General features: G+C 55.2%; 2 protein-coding genes across 5 annotated transcripts in view; one reads left to right on the forward strand and one right to left on the reverse strand.

The window, feature by feature from the left end:
* Nucleotides 1-7,971, forward strand: part of FAM222B (family with sequence similarity 222 member B) — an 82,473-nt gene extending 74,502 nt beyond the window's left edge. For all 4 annotated transcript variants that reach the window (XM_042965647.1, XM_042965648.1, XM_042965646.1 and 1 more), the window contains one exon: nt 4,994-7,971. In XM_042965647.1, coding sequence (XP_042821581.1) covers nt 4,994-6,600 — 1,607 coding nt within the window. In that variant the 3' untranslated portion in view covers nt 6,601-7,971. The remainder of the gene's footprint in view (nt 1-4,993) is intronic.
* A 3,079-nt stretch (nt 7,972-11,050) lies between these two features.
* On the reverse strand, nt 11,051-16,991 carry TRAF4 (TNF receptor associated factor 4). The gene is made up of 7 exons (XM_042966094.1): nt 16,849-16,991; nt 13,883-13,934; nt 13,171-13,275; nt 12,939-13,100; nt 12,690-12,851; nt 12,437-12,592; nt 11,051-12,160 (listed from the first exon to the last, which is right to left on the reverse strand). The coding sequence occupies exons 1-7, from the start codon at nt 16,989-16,991 to the stop codon at nt 11,528-11,530; spliced, it is 1,413 nt and encodes a 470-aa protein (XP_042822028.1). The 3' UTR covers nt 11,051-11,527.
* Nucleotides 16,992-17,624: the final 633 nt, after the last annotated feature.

A 17,624-nucleotide genomic window follows, 5' to 3' on the forward strand; every position in this document is an offset into this window, starting at 1 on the left:
CTGAGCCACCCAGGCGCCCCAAGCAATCTACACATTCAATGCAATCCCTATCAAAATGACACCAGCATTCTTCACAGAGCTAGAAAAACAATTCTACAATTTGTATGGAACCAGAAAAGACCCCAAATAGCCAAAGCAATCTTGAAAAAGAAAACCAAAGCAGGGAGGCATCACAGTCCCAGACTTCAAGCTGTACTACAAAGCTGTAACCATCAAGACAGTATGGTACTGGCACAAGAACAGACACTCAGATCAATGGAACAGAATAGAGAACCCAGAAATTGACCCACAAACGTATGGTCAACTAATCTTTGACAAAGCAGGAAAGAATACCCAATAGAATAAAGACTGTCTTCAGCAAGCAGTGCTGGGAAAACTGGACAGCGACATGCAGAAGAATGAACCTGGACCCTTCTTACACCATACACAAAAATAAACTCAAAATGGATGAAAGACCTCAATGTAAGACAGGAAGCCACCAAAATCCTCGAGGAGAAAGCAGGCAAAAACCTTTGATCTTGGCAACTTCTTACTCAACACGTCTCCGGAGGCAAGGGAAACAAAAGCAAAAATGAACTATCGGGACCTCATCAAAATAAAAATCTTCTGCACAGCAAAAGAAACAGTCAGCAAAACTAAAAGGCAACCAACGGAATGGGAGAAGATATTTGCAAACAATGTATCAGATAAAGGGTTTGTATCCAGAATCTATAAAGAACTTCTCAAACTCAGGGGCGCCTGGGTGGCTCAGTCAGTTGACTGCCCGACTTTGGCTCAGGTCATGATCTCGCTGTCCATGGATTCAAGCCCCACATTGGGCTCTGTGCTGACAGCTCAGAGCCTGGAGCCTGTTTCAGATTCTGTGTCTCCCTCGCTCTCTGCCCCTCAACCCACTCATGCTCTGCCTCTGTCTCTCTCTCAAAAATAAATAAACATTGAAAAAAAATAACTTAAAAAAAAAAAAAAAACAACTTATCAAACTCAACACCCAAAACAGAAATAATCCAGTGAAGAAATGGGCAAAAGACATGCACAGACACTTCTTCAAGGAAGACATCCAGATGGCTAACAGACACATGAAAAAATGCTCAACATCACTTATCAGGGAAATACAAATCAAAACCACAATGAGATACCACCTCACACCTGTCAGAATGGCTAACATTAACAAGTCAGGCAACAACAGATGTTGGTGAGGATGCAGAGAAAGAGGATCTCTTTTGTATTGCTGGTGGGAATGCAAACTCTGGGGCAGCCACTCTGGAAAACAGTATGGAGGTGCCTCAAAAAACTAAAAATAGAACTACCCTACGACCCAGCAATTGCACTACTAGGCATTTATCCATGGGATACAGGCGTGCTGTTTCGAAGGGACACATGCCCCCCCCCCCATGTTTATAGCAGCACTATCAACAATAGCCAAAGTATGGAAAGAGCCCAAATGTCCATCAGTGGATGAAGGGATAAAGATGTGGTGTACACACACACACACACACACACACACACACACACACACACACACACACAAAATGGAGTATTAGTTGGCAATCAAAAAGAATGAAGTCTTGCCATTTGCAACTATGTGGTTGGAACTAGAGGATATTATGCTAAGCAAAATTAGAGACAAGTATCATATGACTTCACTCATATGAGGACTTTAAGACACAGAACAGATGAACCTAAGGGAAAGGAAACAAAAATATAAAAACAGGGAGGGGGACAAAACATAAGACTTTTAAATATGGAGCACAGAGGGTTACTGGAGAGTTGTGGGAGGGGGGATGGGCTAAATGGGGAAGGGGCATTAAGGAATCTACTCCTGAAATCATTGTTGCACTATATGCCAACTAATTTATATGTAAACTTAAATTTTTTTTTTTTAATCTATAAATGAAGAGTCACTGAGACAGACCCTGAGTAGTCAGATAATAAAGCCAGTACTTGAATCCGGATCTCTCTAACTTTGTTCTAACCACAGATTCCCTATTCTCTACCCTGCCTTATTCCCCGTTGATGACACCTTTGGTACCAGCTATTTAAATAAGTTGCTTACAGGGGCACCCTGGCTGACTTAGTTGGTAGAGCATGTGATTCTTGATATTGGAGTTGTGAGTTTGAGCCCCACTTGGGCAAAGAGCTTACTTTAAAAAATAATAAATAAGTTGCTTACAAAGCCATGGTATTTGTGTTAGCTGTACCCTTAATTAAGGGAAGATGTTACAGAAGAAAGCAAGCTTCCAGGGTGCCCTTGTGGGACTGAGATAAGAAAGTGTTTAGAAAAAAAAAAAAAAAAGTTTTCTTAAGTGCTAAGCTCAAGTCTGGTACATGAGGTAGGTGGTGCTGGATTCCAAGAACGTAGCCAATTTTTTTGTGTCCAATATACTTATCTCATCCTTGAGATTCTTCCTTAACGAAGATACTGTAGGGCACCTGTGTGGTTCAGTCAATTAAGCATCTGACTTTGGTTCAGGACATGATCTCAGTTTGTGAGTTTGAGCCCCGCTTCTCTGTCTCTCCCTCTCCCTCTCCCTTTCTCTCTGCCCCTCATGGGATTTGTGTGCGCTCTCATGCTCTCTCTCAAAACAAAGATACTGTAGCCTGTATCCACCCTTCCCACCCTTATTTCCTTTTGATTCTGATTCCTTTATCTGACTACTGTCATCACCATGGTCAACATCAGCAGAAACAGGGAAAAGAGAACTAAAAAAGAGCCAATCCGGTGTAAGTGTCCCATTCCGTACTCCTGAATCAGGCCAAGCTACCTTCTGCCTCTGCTAGGAGAAAGAAAACACCCTGAGAGTTGGTACTGACTTGGAACAAAGGAACTCTATTGTTCAGTAAGCCAGTATACCTCTCTCTCACACACCTGGTCTTCAAGGAGAAAAACCTACCACTGTGGAGGAAAGCCCAGAGGCAGACCTGTATTACCTGTCTGAAGTAAAACCCAGCAGCTGTTGACTGCCATTACTCAGCTGAGCCCAGAGCTGTTCAGTTGATTTTGACCAGTCAGACACCCGAGTGCAGCGGCTGACCTAGGCAGCTTCTAATGGAATTCTGGTGTCTCAAGGGACTATGTCTCAGTGATCCCAGACTTCTGGTATTTTCTTGTCCAGGAGAATGTAACAAGGGTCAGAAAAAGGCCCTACTTAATGGAGGCTGAAGCCCATTGAGGGTCAGTGGCTTGTAAGAAGCAGCGGAACTCACACTCCGCTGTCAGGGCTTTGATTCTGCTCACCAGCTAGTAATACCTAGTGGATAGGAGATTTCTGGGCCTCTCTGCCTCCCTCCCCTTCTTGCCCTCAACTGTCACGGTCACATTCATCCTTTTAAGACCTTCTTCAAATCGGTCATCTAACAAACATTTGTGGACTGAGCGTCTAACCTGTACAGTTAATAAAGTAGAACTTAAACGTGTGAGTCCTTGCTACTTCGAGGCATGGTGCCCCTAACAGCACAGCTCTTTTCCACTCTGTACTCTTTTGCTAAGTTCTCCATTGGTGAGCATGGGACCAAATCTCGCTGTGCCTTGTGGATGTCAGCTCTCTTTTTTCCTGCCTCCAAGAGCAGCATTTTCTAAGCAGTTGCTGGCAGGCTAACCAGCAGTGCCACCAAATGAGGGCAGCTGTGCCCTCTTCCTTCTGGCACACTCTTTGCCCCCCTTCTCTTGCAGTTGATGCCCAGTGACGTGACTGAATGGGGTCTTCTTGGGCCAAAGCAGCTGAGGCCACAAGCTGGGCATTCAGTCAGCTTGTTCCCTGCTCTATCCTGGCTGCCTTCTGCAAGGGGAGGAAATAGGGTGGGAGTTAGCTAGCTGAGCCTAGGCTCCCAGCCAAGCCCCTTCCTTCTGCTTGGGCAGACTGGGTACTTACTCACGCAGCAAGCCTTTATTAGGCACCTTCTGTGTACACTTGGGAGACACCCTACCTCAGAGAGGGAAAACAGAGCTGAGACCTTTTGCAGGAGCCTGGCATCCTTAAAGAGCTCTTGTTCTCAGAACCTTTTCCTTTTTGACTGGAGGTCCAACATCCGCTGGAGCCCCCTGCTGGGTGGCCCCTGGAGATGAGAACAAAGAAACTGTTAACATTAATGAGGCGCATTGAGTAGGTACTTCCGCCATCTCCAAAGGCAGGCAGGTTTTTCCTCTTTTCATTTTGGAAAGTGACAGCTGACAAGGGCCAAACAGACTATTTTTGGCACTCGGGACTTAAAGATTCTCTGAAACCTTTCTTTTCAGTTCCCTCCCTGCTGCCCTGTCATTATTGCCACCCCCCACGAGGAAATAAATAAAGCCTTTTGATCTTCACCCAGTCAGGCCGAGGGTAAGCTGTAAACAAAAGTGAACTTGTGACATAAGGCTAGGGGAGGGATTTTGGCAGCTTATTCCTCTGCTCCTGAAAAAAAGACATCCTGTTTGCTGAGCCAGGATGCCCACCCAGTGGGTATGGTGCCCCAGCTGCCAAGGCACAAGAGAAAGCTGCTGCCTCACTGGCCACTGCAGACTGAAGGGCAGTCACTCTGGGCACCGTCTTTACCAGAGCGTCTGCCTAGAGCCTTCACTGCTGAGGCCAACAGGTAGGAACTTGGAGAGATTTCCACTTAGAGGAGCAACCTTCAGTTACTTCTGTGAGAATTGGCCAAGTTCAGTCTCTCCAAAATCTGGGACTTTGAAAGTTGCTCTGCTGTTCTGATCTTTGGTGGCCTCATTTGTAAATGAGAAGCCTGATAGTACCCACCTTCTAAAGCAGTAGCGAGGATTCACGGAGAGCCTGTCACCTGGCACAAGGCCTGGCTAGTTGTGAGCGCTGACTGAATGTTAGCAGTGCTTGTTACTTGGGGGCACAGTGAGGCCGGGTCTAAAATGAAGACTAGGGATAACTTCGTTAACCCCTACTCCACCATAGGCCCTCAAAAGGGGAATCTAGAAGGGCTGGTTGGCTTGGCACTGATGAGCTCCCTCTCCTTCTTTGCTCTCCTTACCCTTCTCTCTCTCTAGGGGACACTACACAGAAAATGAGAGCTGCTCACTATCCTACCCCAGCCGAATTGGACGCGTATGCTAAGAAGGTCGCAAACAACCCACTGACTATAAAAATCTTCCCCAACAGTGTGAAGGTTCCCCAGCGGAAACACGTTCGTCGTACTGTGAACGGCCTCGACACATCAGCCCAGCGCTACAGCCCCTACCCGACTCAGGCAGCCACCAAGGCAGGCCTGCTTGCCATTGTCAAAGTGCCAGCCAAAAGCATACTCAAGGACTTTGACGGCACCCGAGCCCGATTGCTCCCTGAGGCCATCATGAACCCCCCAGTGGCGCCCTATGCTACTGTGGCACCCAGCACTTTAGCCCACCCCCAGGCCCAGGCTCTGGCCCGCCAGCAGGCCCTGCAGCATGCACAGACCCTGGCCCATGCCCCTCCCCAGACGCTGCAGCACCCTCAGGGTATCCCGCCACCCCAGGCGCTGTCCCACCCTCAGAGCCTCCAGCAGCCTCAGGGCCTGGGCCACCCTCAGCCCATGGCCCAAACCCAGGGCTTGGTCCACCCTCAGGCCCTGTCTCACCAGGGTCTCCAGCACCCCCCCAATCCCTTGCTGCATGGAGGCCGGAAGATGCCAGACTCAGATGCCCCCCCGAATGTGACCGTGTCTACCTCAACTATCCCCCTTTCAATGGCGGCCACCCTGCAGCACAGCCAGCCCCCGGACCTGAGCAGCATCGTGCACCAGATCAACCAGTTTTGCCAGACGAGGGCAGGCATCAGCACTACCTCAGTGTGTGAGGGCCAGATCGCCAACCCCAGCCCCATTAGTCGCAGTCTGCTCATCAATGCAAGCACCCGGGTGTCGACCCACAGCGTCCCCACGCCAATGCCTTCATGTGTGGTCAATCCCATGGAGCACACCCACGCGGCCACAGCCGCGTTGCCTGCCGCAGGCCCTGTCAACCTGCCCACGGGCATTTCTCGAGCCCCTGCTGGCTACCCTAGCGACCTCAAGCCAGTCGCCTGGAACCAGCACCAGCTGGCCCACCTACAGCAGATGTGCAGTGAGGCCGGTGGGACGCCGGCCCCTGGCCTGACAGGCAAGCACGCAGCAGGACGCGAGTTGGCAGGGCCTGGCTTTGTGGGCAAGGCCCCTGCCTACCCGCAGGAACTCTGCCTGGCACAGTCCTTCCATCTGAAGCCACCCCTGGAGAAGCCAACCCCATCCCCACCTGTCAACGGCCTGGCGGCCCCACTGGCCTACCCCAATGGTCACTACTTCCAACCCCTGTGGAACAACATTCTGCCCACTCCCAATAGCGACAGCTCGGGGTCTCAGGACCTCGCCATGCCGTTCCACGGTGGGCAGCCCACGGGTGCACCCCTTGACTGTGGGACGGCTGCTGGGGCCCACTACCGAGCAGGGGCCGGGGGCGGTCCAGTGGCAACCCAGAACAGCTTGATGCAAACAGTGGATTACCTAAGCGGGGATTTCCAGCAGGCCTGCTTTCGAGAACAGAGCCTGGCTATGCTGAGCAAGGCCCACCGAGCCCCTGGCAACCGAGCCCCTGATCCCGCAGATAGTCGAAATCTTCATATTCAGCACCCTGGGTATAGATAGGTAGCCCCGGTGCCCTCCACAAGCTACACGTCATACATCACCCTCCTAGGTTTAGACTTACTTTTGAGTAATTGGATAGTTTCAGAGTTTCGCTGCTCCGATGTGATCATTCTTAGAGGTCTAAGAAAGGGAATTTGGTGGGATCTATTTGAGGACAGCGGGGGATCCCCTGCTGCCCTCACCCTCCCCTCCACCATCCCCAGCAACTTCTGGGTTTATGTTAGGACCTAATCCCAACTCCAAGCTTTTGTCTCTACTGCCTATCAGTCCCTCCACCTTGACCATTTCCCCCCAGCCACCTCCTGCCTTTTCTTGCATCTCTGCCCGTTTTCCTTAGGACTGAGGTGTGGGGTAAGGAAGGGCCCTAGGTGAGGTGGCCGTAGGTGCCCAGCCCCTTAAGCTAGGACTTTCCCTGTCTGCCTCTGTCTCTTTGGGACTAAGAACCCAGACTTCCCAAGTGCTCTGGAAGTTAATTCCTTCTTCACCCAAAGATCTCAAAACTGACCCAATCTTCACCTCCTCCCACCCCTCTCCATTCCTCAGGGCTTTGTTTAAATCTGGATTCCAGAGTCACTGCATTTGCCCTTGCTACATTCAAGGGCACCCTGTAGGCACTTGGCCATAGCCTTGAGACCTGGGGGAAAAAATGCGTCTTTGTGTTGGTATCTTAGTTCCTGACACCCCTTTCCAGCCCTAGAGAAAGGTAGTAACTGTCCAGCACACCCAAGGTCCCTTTCTCACTGTTGTCTCTCTCCCAACTCACCTGCTGCTCCCATCCCCCACACCCCTCCAAAAACACAAGCAAAACAAAATAGGATCTTGAGATATTAGGTAGGTAAAGAAAGGATGATCACATTGGAGTTCGGAATTAAAAACACCAAAAAAAAAAAAAAAAAAAGTTAAAATGCATTTGGTTCTCTACACTGGCTAAGAATATTGCTCTACACTGTAAGTTTTAAATGTCCTGTTTCTGTATGAATGTAGTGTGGGTTTGAGTAGCGTTGTGTGAGCGGCCCCACAGGTACATTCACCCTCTAGTCACCTCCTTTTGCAGCCCCTCAGTATAATGAAGAAAGAAAGAAAAAAAAAAAAAACACAAAGCCTTAAGCTCTTTGAATTCTTCCTTTACCAAATGAGCATGGTTCTAACAGCTGGAGGCGGACCTACATTGGAAGCAGCCCCTCCTGCCCGCGCCCATCTGTCACGTGCCCATCTTCCACCCCACGCTCAACGTGTTTCATTCCCAAGTGGCAATTAGTTGGCTAGAAATTTAAAACTTTTCTGTAACTTTAAATTTAGATCATGTTTTGTAATTTTTTGCACCCTTCTGTTAAAGTTGGGCTCTGCCTTTTTTTTTTTTTTTTTTTTTTTTTTAAACCAAATAAGCCCTTGCCTTTCCTCTTGTCTCTGGGGAATGTGAGCTGATGTTCTTATTTAAGATTTGGGGTTTTGTTTACTATACTATCCACTGTTCTTTAGCCAGAAATTCTCTAGTGATCTGAAGCAATGTGACTGAAGACCAGTTTTTAAATTATGTGTTGGCAAGTTGCCTTATATTTAAAAAGAGAAAAAAAAAGAAAAAGAAAAAAAAATGCCTGATTGTGTTATGCCAAATGATAGCAACATGAAGTCCTAATTTATTTTCCTGCCGTCTGTGAACACTGGTACCTCCCTGTCCCTGAGCCCTCAGGAGCACCTGCAGCTTCTGGCGCAGCGCCTTCTCCCAAGGCTTCACCGCCACCGTCTCACCCAGGGTCCCTTCCGGTTCTCACTTTCTCTGAGAGAACCCCACCGTCCCCCCTTATCCCTTGCTTGATCTCCAAACCAGATATTTTTGCTGTGAGTTTTTCCAATGCCTCTCCCCAAAAGGTGAGCTGCTATCTTAGGAAATGGGACCGGACACCAACTTGGGGGCTTTCAATCAAACCTCAAACCCTCAAATCTCTTCCTGTGTAGGGGTGCAAATCTCTGAAGCTCTCACTCCCACCCCTAGTCTGCATGGAAAAATGTACTGTGGCCCCTCTTCCCCCCCCCCCCCCCACACTGCCCTTGCCTTTGGTGTGAGATGTTTCCTAGTTCACCCTGAGCCTCTCTTCCCCCCTCTGCCAGCCAACCCCCAACCAGCAATAAGGGTCCAAGCCAGGGCCTCCTATCCACACTCCCTGCCTCCATCCCACGCTGCCCCTAGGGAATACCCGGATTCCCTACACTGTCCACATACTGTAGCATTCATTCTCCATCTCCCTCATCTGCTCACCTGTGGTGGTTTATGGGTGTGATGGGGTTTTTAAGATTATTATAAACCAGTAAAAAGAAAAAACTCACCAGAACTTGTCCTATTCGTTGAATGCTGTGAATGTTTGAGGTGACTTTTCTTGTAATGATTTCTGACGTCCCTGCTCTCCACGAGAGAAGCGGGTCCTCAGTTGTGGGACGCGAGCCCTTATAGTGTTGGGCCCACTTCCCAGTCTGTGATGCCAGACCAGGTGCTGCGGTGATTGGGCAGCCGGCACGTGATAGGGCCTCCCCTAGGCGGGGCGCTCGGGGCGTGTTGGGACCCATGGGAAAGTGTGGTTTACCGCCCCGCTCTACGGGCTCCATGTGCTGCCACTTTCAGTCCACGGACCGTTGAAACACCTGCTTTGCTGATGAGCCAGCCGAAGACTAAAACGCCCCTCCCTCCCCTTCTCCCACCTCCACCACTTGGGGATTTCTGAGGGCCTTTGACAGCTGGAGGTAATAGGTGCCGCAATCTGTAACCTGAAAAGTGGCCCCTCCGAGTACTGATGGAATTGAAAGTACAGTTCCCTTCGGAGCACGCCCTTCTCTGTAAGGTCCCCTTGCCTCCTTTACTCCTCACGCCATCCTTGTGAAAGAAAGCCTTCTACCTGGGTCCCCTACCCGCAGTCGGCCCAAGGTCCTGCAGCTAAGTAGACAGGTGAACCCAGCTCTGCCTGGCCTCTTCGGGCAGATGCGCTGGGAGACCAGCACCTCAGGTTTTGCATAGTTCCACATAGCGATTCTGACCGTCTGCAACAGCACTGGAATGAGGTCTAGGCCTGGGTGTGGGGGCGACTCTGGGAGGCACCATCCGGCTTTCCCAGTCAGTGTGTCCCTGGAGTGGTGCAGTGACACGGTCCTGCCGGCAGAGGGAGCCCAAGCTTGACCGAGGATGTACGGCCTGTCTTGGGAGACAGATGCCGGCCGGGTGGCCAATACCTGCCGCAGGAGCTGAAGAGAAGGCATTTGCTGGAGCCCCTGGCAGCCGGCGGTTTTCCCTGCGGGCTTCCAGGCATCGCTGTGCCAAAGATGGCTTATCTGGAGAAGGGGCCATCTTTCCCAGCCGGCAGCCAGGGCCCCATCTCCCCCCCCTAGATCAGTGAATTTGACCTTTTGAAGGCTAATAAGCTGGTAGTTTCCCAGGCTGAATGTCAAGGGTCTTTCCACCTCAACCTGTGTGTGGGAGGGTGGAAAAGGCAAACACTAGCACCCTTGAACCTTCTCCTTAGTAGATAATAGTTGCCATACATCGGGCCTCTTCACAGGGCCAGGCAGTAAGAGTAAGGGACTTTATGCTGATTAATCATAAAGTTTACAAGTCTAGGTAAACAGGGTTACTTTCATTTTACCAATGAGAGTAACGGTGCCCCATGTAACTAAGCAACTTGGCAAAAAGCAAGCACAGCAAGGATCCAAACCCAACTCTGCTGCCATTATTGAAGGGAGCTGTATTACTAGGGATTGCTAGAGCTTAAAACCGAATCCAGGCCCTGTCCCAAACCAGCTGAAAGACACTGAGAAATCAGTTCACTCCTCTATTCCTATTTCATCAGTCAAATGAGGATAATCACAGGCACTCACTGAGGGCTGTATGAAAAATAAATGAACATGGATGAGAAAATCCAAATACCCTTCAAAAGGCCCTCGGCTCAGCCTAGTCCTGGGTATGGGCTGGGCTTTGGAGTTGAATTAACATTCTGTCAAGCACGTTTTGCGCTGGGAACAAGCATCGTCTCAGTAAATCTTCACTACAGCCGACTGAGCCGTCCTTTTAGTATGGTGATAGAAGCGATTTCGTTTGCCTGTTGTATTAATCGAATAATGTACATTCGTGCTTAGGAGTGTCTGCTACACGACAGCTATGATCATTGGACCAAGAAAGACTTGCCTGGGGGCAGAAGCAGTTAGTCTTTGGTGGGGTATGGATCAAGGACTGCAGGCTCGTAAAATGCACCTCCCCCATTTAACCACCAGATGGCAGCGGCAGGCAACTGTCTTCCGCACAAAGCCTAGTGCAGTTCCCGAGTCGTCCGCCAGAGGGCGATCCAGCAGGGCAGAGTGGCAGGCAGCACGGCGACCCCACGCCTTCCCTGTTGGGCCCAGCTTTAGGCGGCCCTAACCATCCCAGATAAGTCAGGCTGGAACCAAGTTAATAAATACAATTCAGGATTTATTAAAAACCAGGGCTCCCCTGCCGTGCCCTCCTGGCACTAAGTAAATAAATAACCAGAGGGGGCACAGCTGGGGAAAGGGGAAGAGAAATCAGATCTCAAGACAGATTCTTTGAACTACCCCTCACATCCCCACTCCCACCCCCCACTATGGCTCTTGGGACATAGCACCAGCAGGCGCCTCAGTCCTGGGTAGAGTGTGGCCGGCACCAAGGCATGTCTTCCCTGCCCAGGAGAGGAGACAGGCCCTGGGATCACTTTTTCCAAGCCCTTGATGACCCCAAGACCTGCTCCCCCCAGGGGCCAGGGCTGAAGCACCAATAGGAGGCACCTGAGGGTGGTAAGGAAGAGGAGAGGGGGAACAGAACCTGGGCAGCAGAAGCAGCTGAAAGGGGGTCCGGCCCCTTCTCCAGGTTCAGCCAGTTCCTGGCTGAGGTCATGCTCCACCCCCCTTTCTCCTGGAGCCCCGTCTGCACTCAGCTGAGGATCTTTCGGGGCAATTCAACAGAGGCACGGATGAAGACGGCATCATCCCGCACGTAGTTTCGCTTGCGGATATCCTGGTGGGAGATGAACTTGGGGTAACCAAAGCCCAGGGAACTCTCATCCAGGGAGCCCCGCCAAGTGCCCGGTTTTTGGAAATTCTTCCAGTTTGGGTCAGGGTGAAAGGTCTCAGTGACATGCTGTGGCTTAGCCAGCCCGGGGTCGCTCTGATCCAGCAGGGAGAAGGTGACGCGGCGGGCAAACGGCCACTCGAGGAGATTGTCAAAGGCACCCGGCAGCACGCGAATGTAGAGCGAGAGGTGCGTGCCCTCACCGCTGCCATTGCCATTGAGGAACGCAGACACCTGCAACTTGTAGCCATACTTGTGTGTGTAGAAGGCCGGGCTGAAGCACTCCAGGTTGGGCTTAGCCTTGGCCTCCTGAAGCCGCCGTCCGTAGCTGCCGATCTTCCAGATGAGCACGCCGTCACTGCCCACCGACAGCTCCTCCAGCTCTCGCCGCAGCTCCTGCAGCTCCTGCCGCTGCCGGCTCACCAGGGCACACATCATGGCCAGGTGCGGCTTCACGCTCTCCTCCACATGCCGGGCCATCGCCAGCTTGGGGCACTGTTGGCAAAGCCCCGGGCCATGGGGGAAGGGAGAACAGTGATCAGTAGGGACGTGCCCAGGGGAGACGGGGGACAGAGGGGAGCGGCGATGGGGCTGCAGGCACCCAGCTCTGACCGGGGACGGTAGAGGACACTTGGGAGGCCGCTGCCGGCCAGCAGAAGGAAGGACCGAAGGCTTCAGAGCAGCAAGGCAGGGACCAGCGAGGGCCTGGTGTACATCTGAGGCTTCAAGGACTAAGAAGGGGACAGACAGGGAAGAGGAGGGGCATCTCACCCTGTGTTTGCAGCCGGAGTCTTTGAACGGACACAGCACCAGGGCGGTGCTACAGCTCTCCTTCAGGTGGCCCGGCAGGTCCTCCCGAGCCACCGTGCCCACGCCACACTGGTTGGGGCAGGGCACGGGCAACCTCGGGCACTGGTACTGGTGGCTCTACGGCCACAGGGGCGGAGAGACAGCGGTCAATAGGCTGACCCCCACCCCCACCCCGCCACCTGCCCCACGGCCCGCGGCTCAGGGAGGGCCTCACCTGGATGGTGTCAAAGACGAACTCCTTGGCGCAGTAGGTGCAAGGCTGGGTACGCTTGGGGCACTCAGAGGAGGCATGCTGGGCCAGCAGGCGCCGCATCATGCGGGCACCACACTTGTTCTCACAGTACACGCTCTCTTGGGGGCATACGCCCTCGTGGCTCTAGAAACGCCAGAGAGGCCGACTGAAGGGATCCCTGGGCCACCAGGCGCCCCACTCAACCTGCGCCCTCCACCGGGCCCCACCCACCTCAAAGGCCTCCCCGCTGAAGTCGCAGCCACAAAACTCGCACTTGAGGCGCCGCTTGGGGCAGTCGTGCTGCAAGTGTGCAGGCAGGTCCCGGCGGCTCAGCTTGGTGGGGCAGCGATTGGGGCAGGGGATTACATTGAAGCTGCAGGTGTTCAGGTGGCTCTGTGGGGGAGCGAGACGGTCAGTGCCTGCCAAGAAAGGGGGAGCCCCCTCCCTCCCACCGGAGACTCACCTGTAGGTGGCGCAGCGGCCCGCTCCAGCGGCAGCCCTCCTCACTGTGGATGCAGCGGATAGGCAGCCCCAACACCTGCACCTCCAGCTCCGGGTCTGGGTAGATCTGGGTAGACGGGGAGGAACCCGGCAGGGTCAGAGCCCGCTACAGTCCCCAGTTTCCACCCCCACCAGCCCCAGACGGGCCAGCTCTACCTTAGAGTCGGTAACAGCCTCTCTTGAGCTATAGTCCCCTCTGTGCCGAGGGATGGAAGGCAGAGCAGGTGGTGTCTGCTCCAAAGCTGGATACCAGGGTCCCCAACATGCCTGCACGGGACACTCCCTCCTTTTGGAACAGCAGCCAATCAGCCTGCTCAGTTCCGGGCAGCCTCCGCATCCTCTGCTTCCTTCCTCTTGGTAGAGGGGTCTTGGCCCTCAGCCAGGGGCCTGGCTTGCCACCCAAAGGGGAGGGGAGCACTGCTTGCGAGCACAGAGCCGCTCTGTGCACCCCCTGGCACCCCCACAGGCCGGGCATTGTGCCTGCCCTCCAGGGCAAACACTGGCCTCATTTGCAAACCGGCCTGGTGGGAGGGAAGGGGCCACCTTTGTGGGGGCACAGGATTCCACAGGACCGGGTTGACACTGGCCCTGAGCCAACTGGCTGCCGGCAGCTCCAGCCTCCACCAAGGGCAAAAGCCTGTAACTGGGGCCTCTGCCTGGCACTGTGGACTCACCTTGGCATAATCCAAAGGAAGTTGGTCCTCAGGGCATTTGAAGACTCCTTCACTGTGAAGGGGGAGGGGACAGAGTCAGGCTCCAGCTATGGGAAAGGAGAACCCAGGTCCCACCCCTCAACCAGGGCAGCCTCCCTCTCACTAGACCTGTCCTCAGCCAGAGGCCTGCAGGTACCCACTTGCCTAGCACCCCAGAAGATCCTAGCTCTTGTCCTGGGGAGAGGGTTGTGGGCCCAGTGGAGACAGACAGCTGCCTCAGACAGCATTTGGCCAACAGGTGGCAGCTGGTACCCCTCCCCCCAGGAGGGCAGCTGGACTGGGAGAGGGACAGGACACCTGCCCTCCACGCTGTTAAGTTTTCAGCGGCAGGGGGTGAGTGCTGAGACGGAGTGCCAGGGCTGCCCGGCCCCCAGCAGGGATCTCGTCCCAGAACCCAGGGCAAAGGTCAGCTTGGGGCCACTTTACCCCATCCCTTCCCTCCTCCCGTGAGGGTGTGCCTCCTAAAGCAAGGAGGAGGAGAGGCTCACTCTAAGGCACTGTTCACACTCCCATCCAGTCCTGACCACCTGCCTCTGCGAAGGGGCTGCATGTTCCCATTTTGCAGATGAAAGAACCGAGACGGGGGGAGCAGTGGCTGGACATCGGTCTGACTCCCCGCCTCACACAGGTTCTACTACCCCACAGACACCGAGGAGAGGCTGGGGCGACAAAAACCGCCCAGACAAGCACAGCCAAGACTATGGTCACTGCAGGGCACGCGCTGAAAGCCTTCTGACCCTGCACCAACGAACCCACTGACACGCCTTCTTCTACCAACATGCCCTTGCTGACCCCAGCCAGGACCATGGCCTGAGCAGAGCGAGGGCTCACCCAGTAGGGCTGAAGGCCCTCAGGCATGGCATTCCTGGCAGGTCTGAGTCAGGTAGGTGGGAGGCAGAGATCAAGGCAGAAGCGGAAGCCACATGGCAGCCCTGTCCACGACAGAACTTTGTAGGCCCTGGGCAGTCCGTGCCCCGGCTGCCCAAAGGATTTCTAGCACCCATCTCCCCTGACCCCCACTACCACCACCGGCCATGCCGCCAATACCAAGAACAATACGTGTCCAGGCACCGAAGAGGTGTGCCCGTGCCCACAGGGCAACCAGTCTTCCTGGACCAACCTGAGTAATAGCCCCAGCAGGAATGGGGAAAGAGGGGGGTGGGCCATGGGGGAGGGGTCTGCTGGGCTGCTTCAGGAATGTGCTGATTTAGTGGTTTTGGAGACAGGGAGGGGACTAAGGCAAGTCCCCAGGCTTCAGGCAGAAGATTAGTCGGAGCAGCTTGGGGCCCCACCAGGACAAAGGTTCTGCGGGGGCTATGGACACCCTTGCTTGTAGGATAAGGGGTGGTGGTGAGGGACAGAGCCTGCTCAACCACTTCTTTCCTTCGGGGGCCTCAGCAGCATCGCTCAAGCTCTAGGGGAGGAGGCAGTGGAGGGGGGGGCGTGGGGAAAGCAGGGGCCAAGACTGCTCCAGGCGGTGCAGTGGAGGCCCAGGGGAGAAAACAGGATGGGGGGAGGGGGCTGTGGGAGAGGAAGAGGGGATTTCCGGGAGGGGGAGGGGCAGAAGCTGGGGAGAAGGACGGAGGAGGTGGAGGGAAACGGCCTGACAGCCCCCTCCCAGGCAGTCGGGGTGGGTCAGCTGGGAGTGGGGGCAGGGGCTCAGCTGGCCTCATCTGGAAACCAGAGGGCCGGGGTAGGGCGCCGCGGAAGACAATGGGACTGTGTGTCTGTAGGGGAGTATGTGTGTACACTGAAGGGAGGAGGGAGGACAGAGGAGGGTGAGGGAAAAAGAGGAGGGGGCAGCACAGCAGCTCTTGCAGGAGCATATGTGAGGGCAGGAGCCGGCCCGGGCTGCGGGGAACTGAAAACAAAGGGCCTGCTGAGATTTCCGCCAGCTAGGGGCTGCGGAGGGCTGAGAGAGGGAGGGGAGCAGCACTGAAGGCAGGAGCCCCAGAAGCGCTCCCTGCCTGCGCCCCTAGAACCCCTCAGCGAACAACCTCCAGACAGGCGGCAGTGGCTGACCTAGCTTTTCCCTGGGGAAAAGGGAGCACGACCTCTTCTTGGGGCACGACCTCCCCAGGAATGAGGGCTCCTTCGTCTTGCCTCCCCACACCTGACGTGAGCATTTCCCAGCAAAGGCGTTAGATTCGGGACACCGCAGGGTGCCCAGAACTCAGCAAACGCCCCACGGGCCAAGGGGCCACCTGGTTCAGTAACACTCAGGGTGCGACCCCCTCCCTAACGATTTATAGACGCCCCGCGGTACTGAAGATCCCCAGGGGCAAGGAGGGACACCCAAGGGGTTCCACTGCTTCAGGGGCGATCTGTATCGTCACAGTCCTCCCACTGTTGTGGATCCAAAAGCAGCCCGGGCTTAAAACCCAGTTAAGCCTTTAAGTAACTGTGTGACCGTGGGCAAGCCGCAGCCTTTTTTGAATCTCTCGTTTCATCATCTGTGAAATGGGAGAACAATAGCTGCCGTTCTCGAATTGTTAGAATCAGAAGAGGTTAGATGGGCGGAAACTCCGGAGGCTTAAGGTACTGCCCGGGACAGAGGGTTTTGTCCTCCTCTTCCCGTAAGGATTCAAAGTTCAAGGATGAGGCCGCTCCGGCTTTCAGGTGAGGGGGAGGGCCGGCCACGGGTCAGGAAGGGCGTCTTCTCCCACCTCCACCCCGCAGGCTGGCACGGAATTCTTCCGAACGGGCGTGGGCGCCAGTGGGCCCCGGGCCCCTTCGGATTAGTGCGTGGGGTCCTCCCTCGGGGTCTGACGTCACCGCCGCCCCCGTGACGTCACGGTGGGCGCCCCTGAGGTCACGGAGCCGCGGCTCAGACAAAGGCCCGGCATGTCTCCGGCCCGGGCCCCTCCCCATGCGTCGTCCCCCCTCGCCGTCGCCACCGGCCGCTCCCCGCTACCCCCGGCCCGCACCTGAGGAACTCCTGCAGGCAGGTGTCGCAGAAGCGGTGGCCGCAGGTAGAAACCTGCACAGGCTCGCGCATGGGCTTCCCGCACAGCGGGCACAGCAGCCGCCGCTTGGGCTTCTCCAGGAACTTGTAGTCGAAGCCGGGCATGGCGGGCGGGCGGGCGGGCGGCAGGCACGGGCGAGCGGGGCCGGGCACGCGGCGGCCCCACAGCCCGCGCCTCGCTCCGGCCGCGCTCCCGGCTCCGGGCGGCGCCGACTGGCGGCCGCGGCCTGCGCCCAGCCCCCGAGCCCATGAGCCCGCCCGCCGGAAGAGGGGGTGGAGCCGCGCCCGCGCGGTCCTAGCGCCGGACACTCGCGCTCCCACCCACCTCGCGGGCTCGCGGCTTGCGGGGTGGGCGGCTGACCAGCCTCGCGCCCTCCAACCGCGTACGGGCTACTCTCTCCCCTTCGGAAGGGAGATCGCGGCTCCGCTTCTCCCCAGGGCTGGGAGGCCCTGAAGCTGGATGGGGCGGAGGGCCCCGGCGGCCGGACTGGGCCGCGCCACAATGGTTCCTTCTCCCGAGTGTATAGCTCGGTCTCGGGGGCCACGTGTCGCCTAGGGGCCCGGGACTCCAGCTTGCAGGTGCTAGGCAGCCGAAGCTTGGCAACCAGATCTGGGGAGCTCGGCTGGCGCGGGGAAGGCGTGCTGGGCGCTAGGCCAGAGGAACCTCGGCCCCAGCCTCAGGCTGCGCCTACATTCCTCCCCAGGCCGGACTGCGGCCCTGCCCAGCCCTGGGGTGTC

Source organism: Panthera tigris, chromosome E1, assembly GCF_018350195.1.
Source record: "Panthera tigris isolate Pti1 chromosome E1, P.tigris_Pti1_mat1.1, whole genome shotgun sequence".
In the NCBI taxonomy this organism is placed as follows: Eukaryota; Metazoa; Chordata; class Mammalia; order Carnivora; family Felidae; genus Panthera; species Panthera tigris.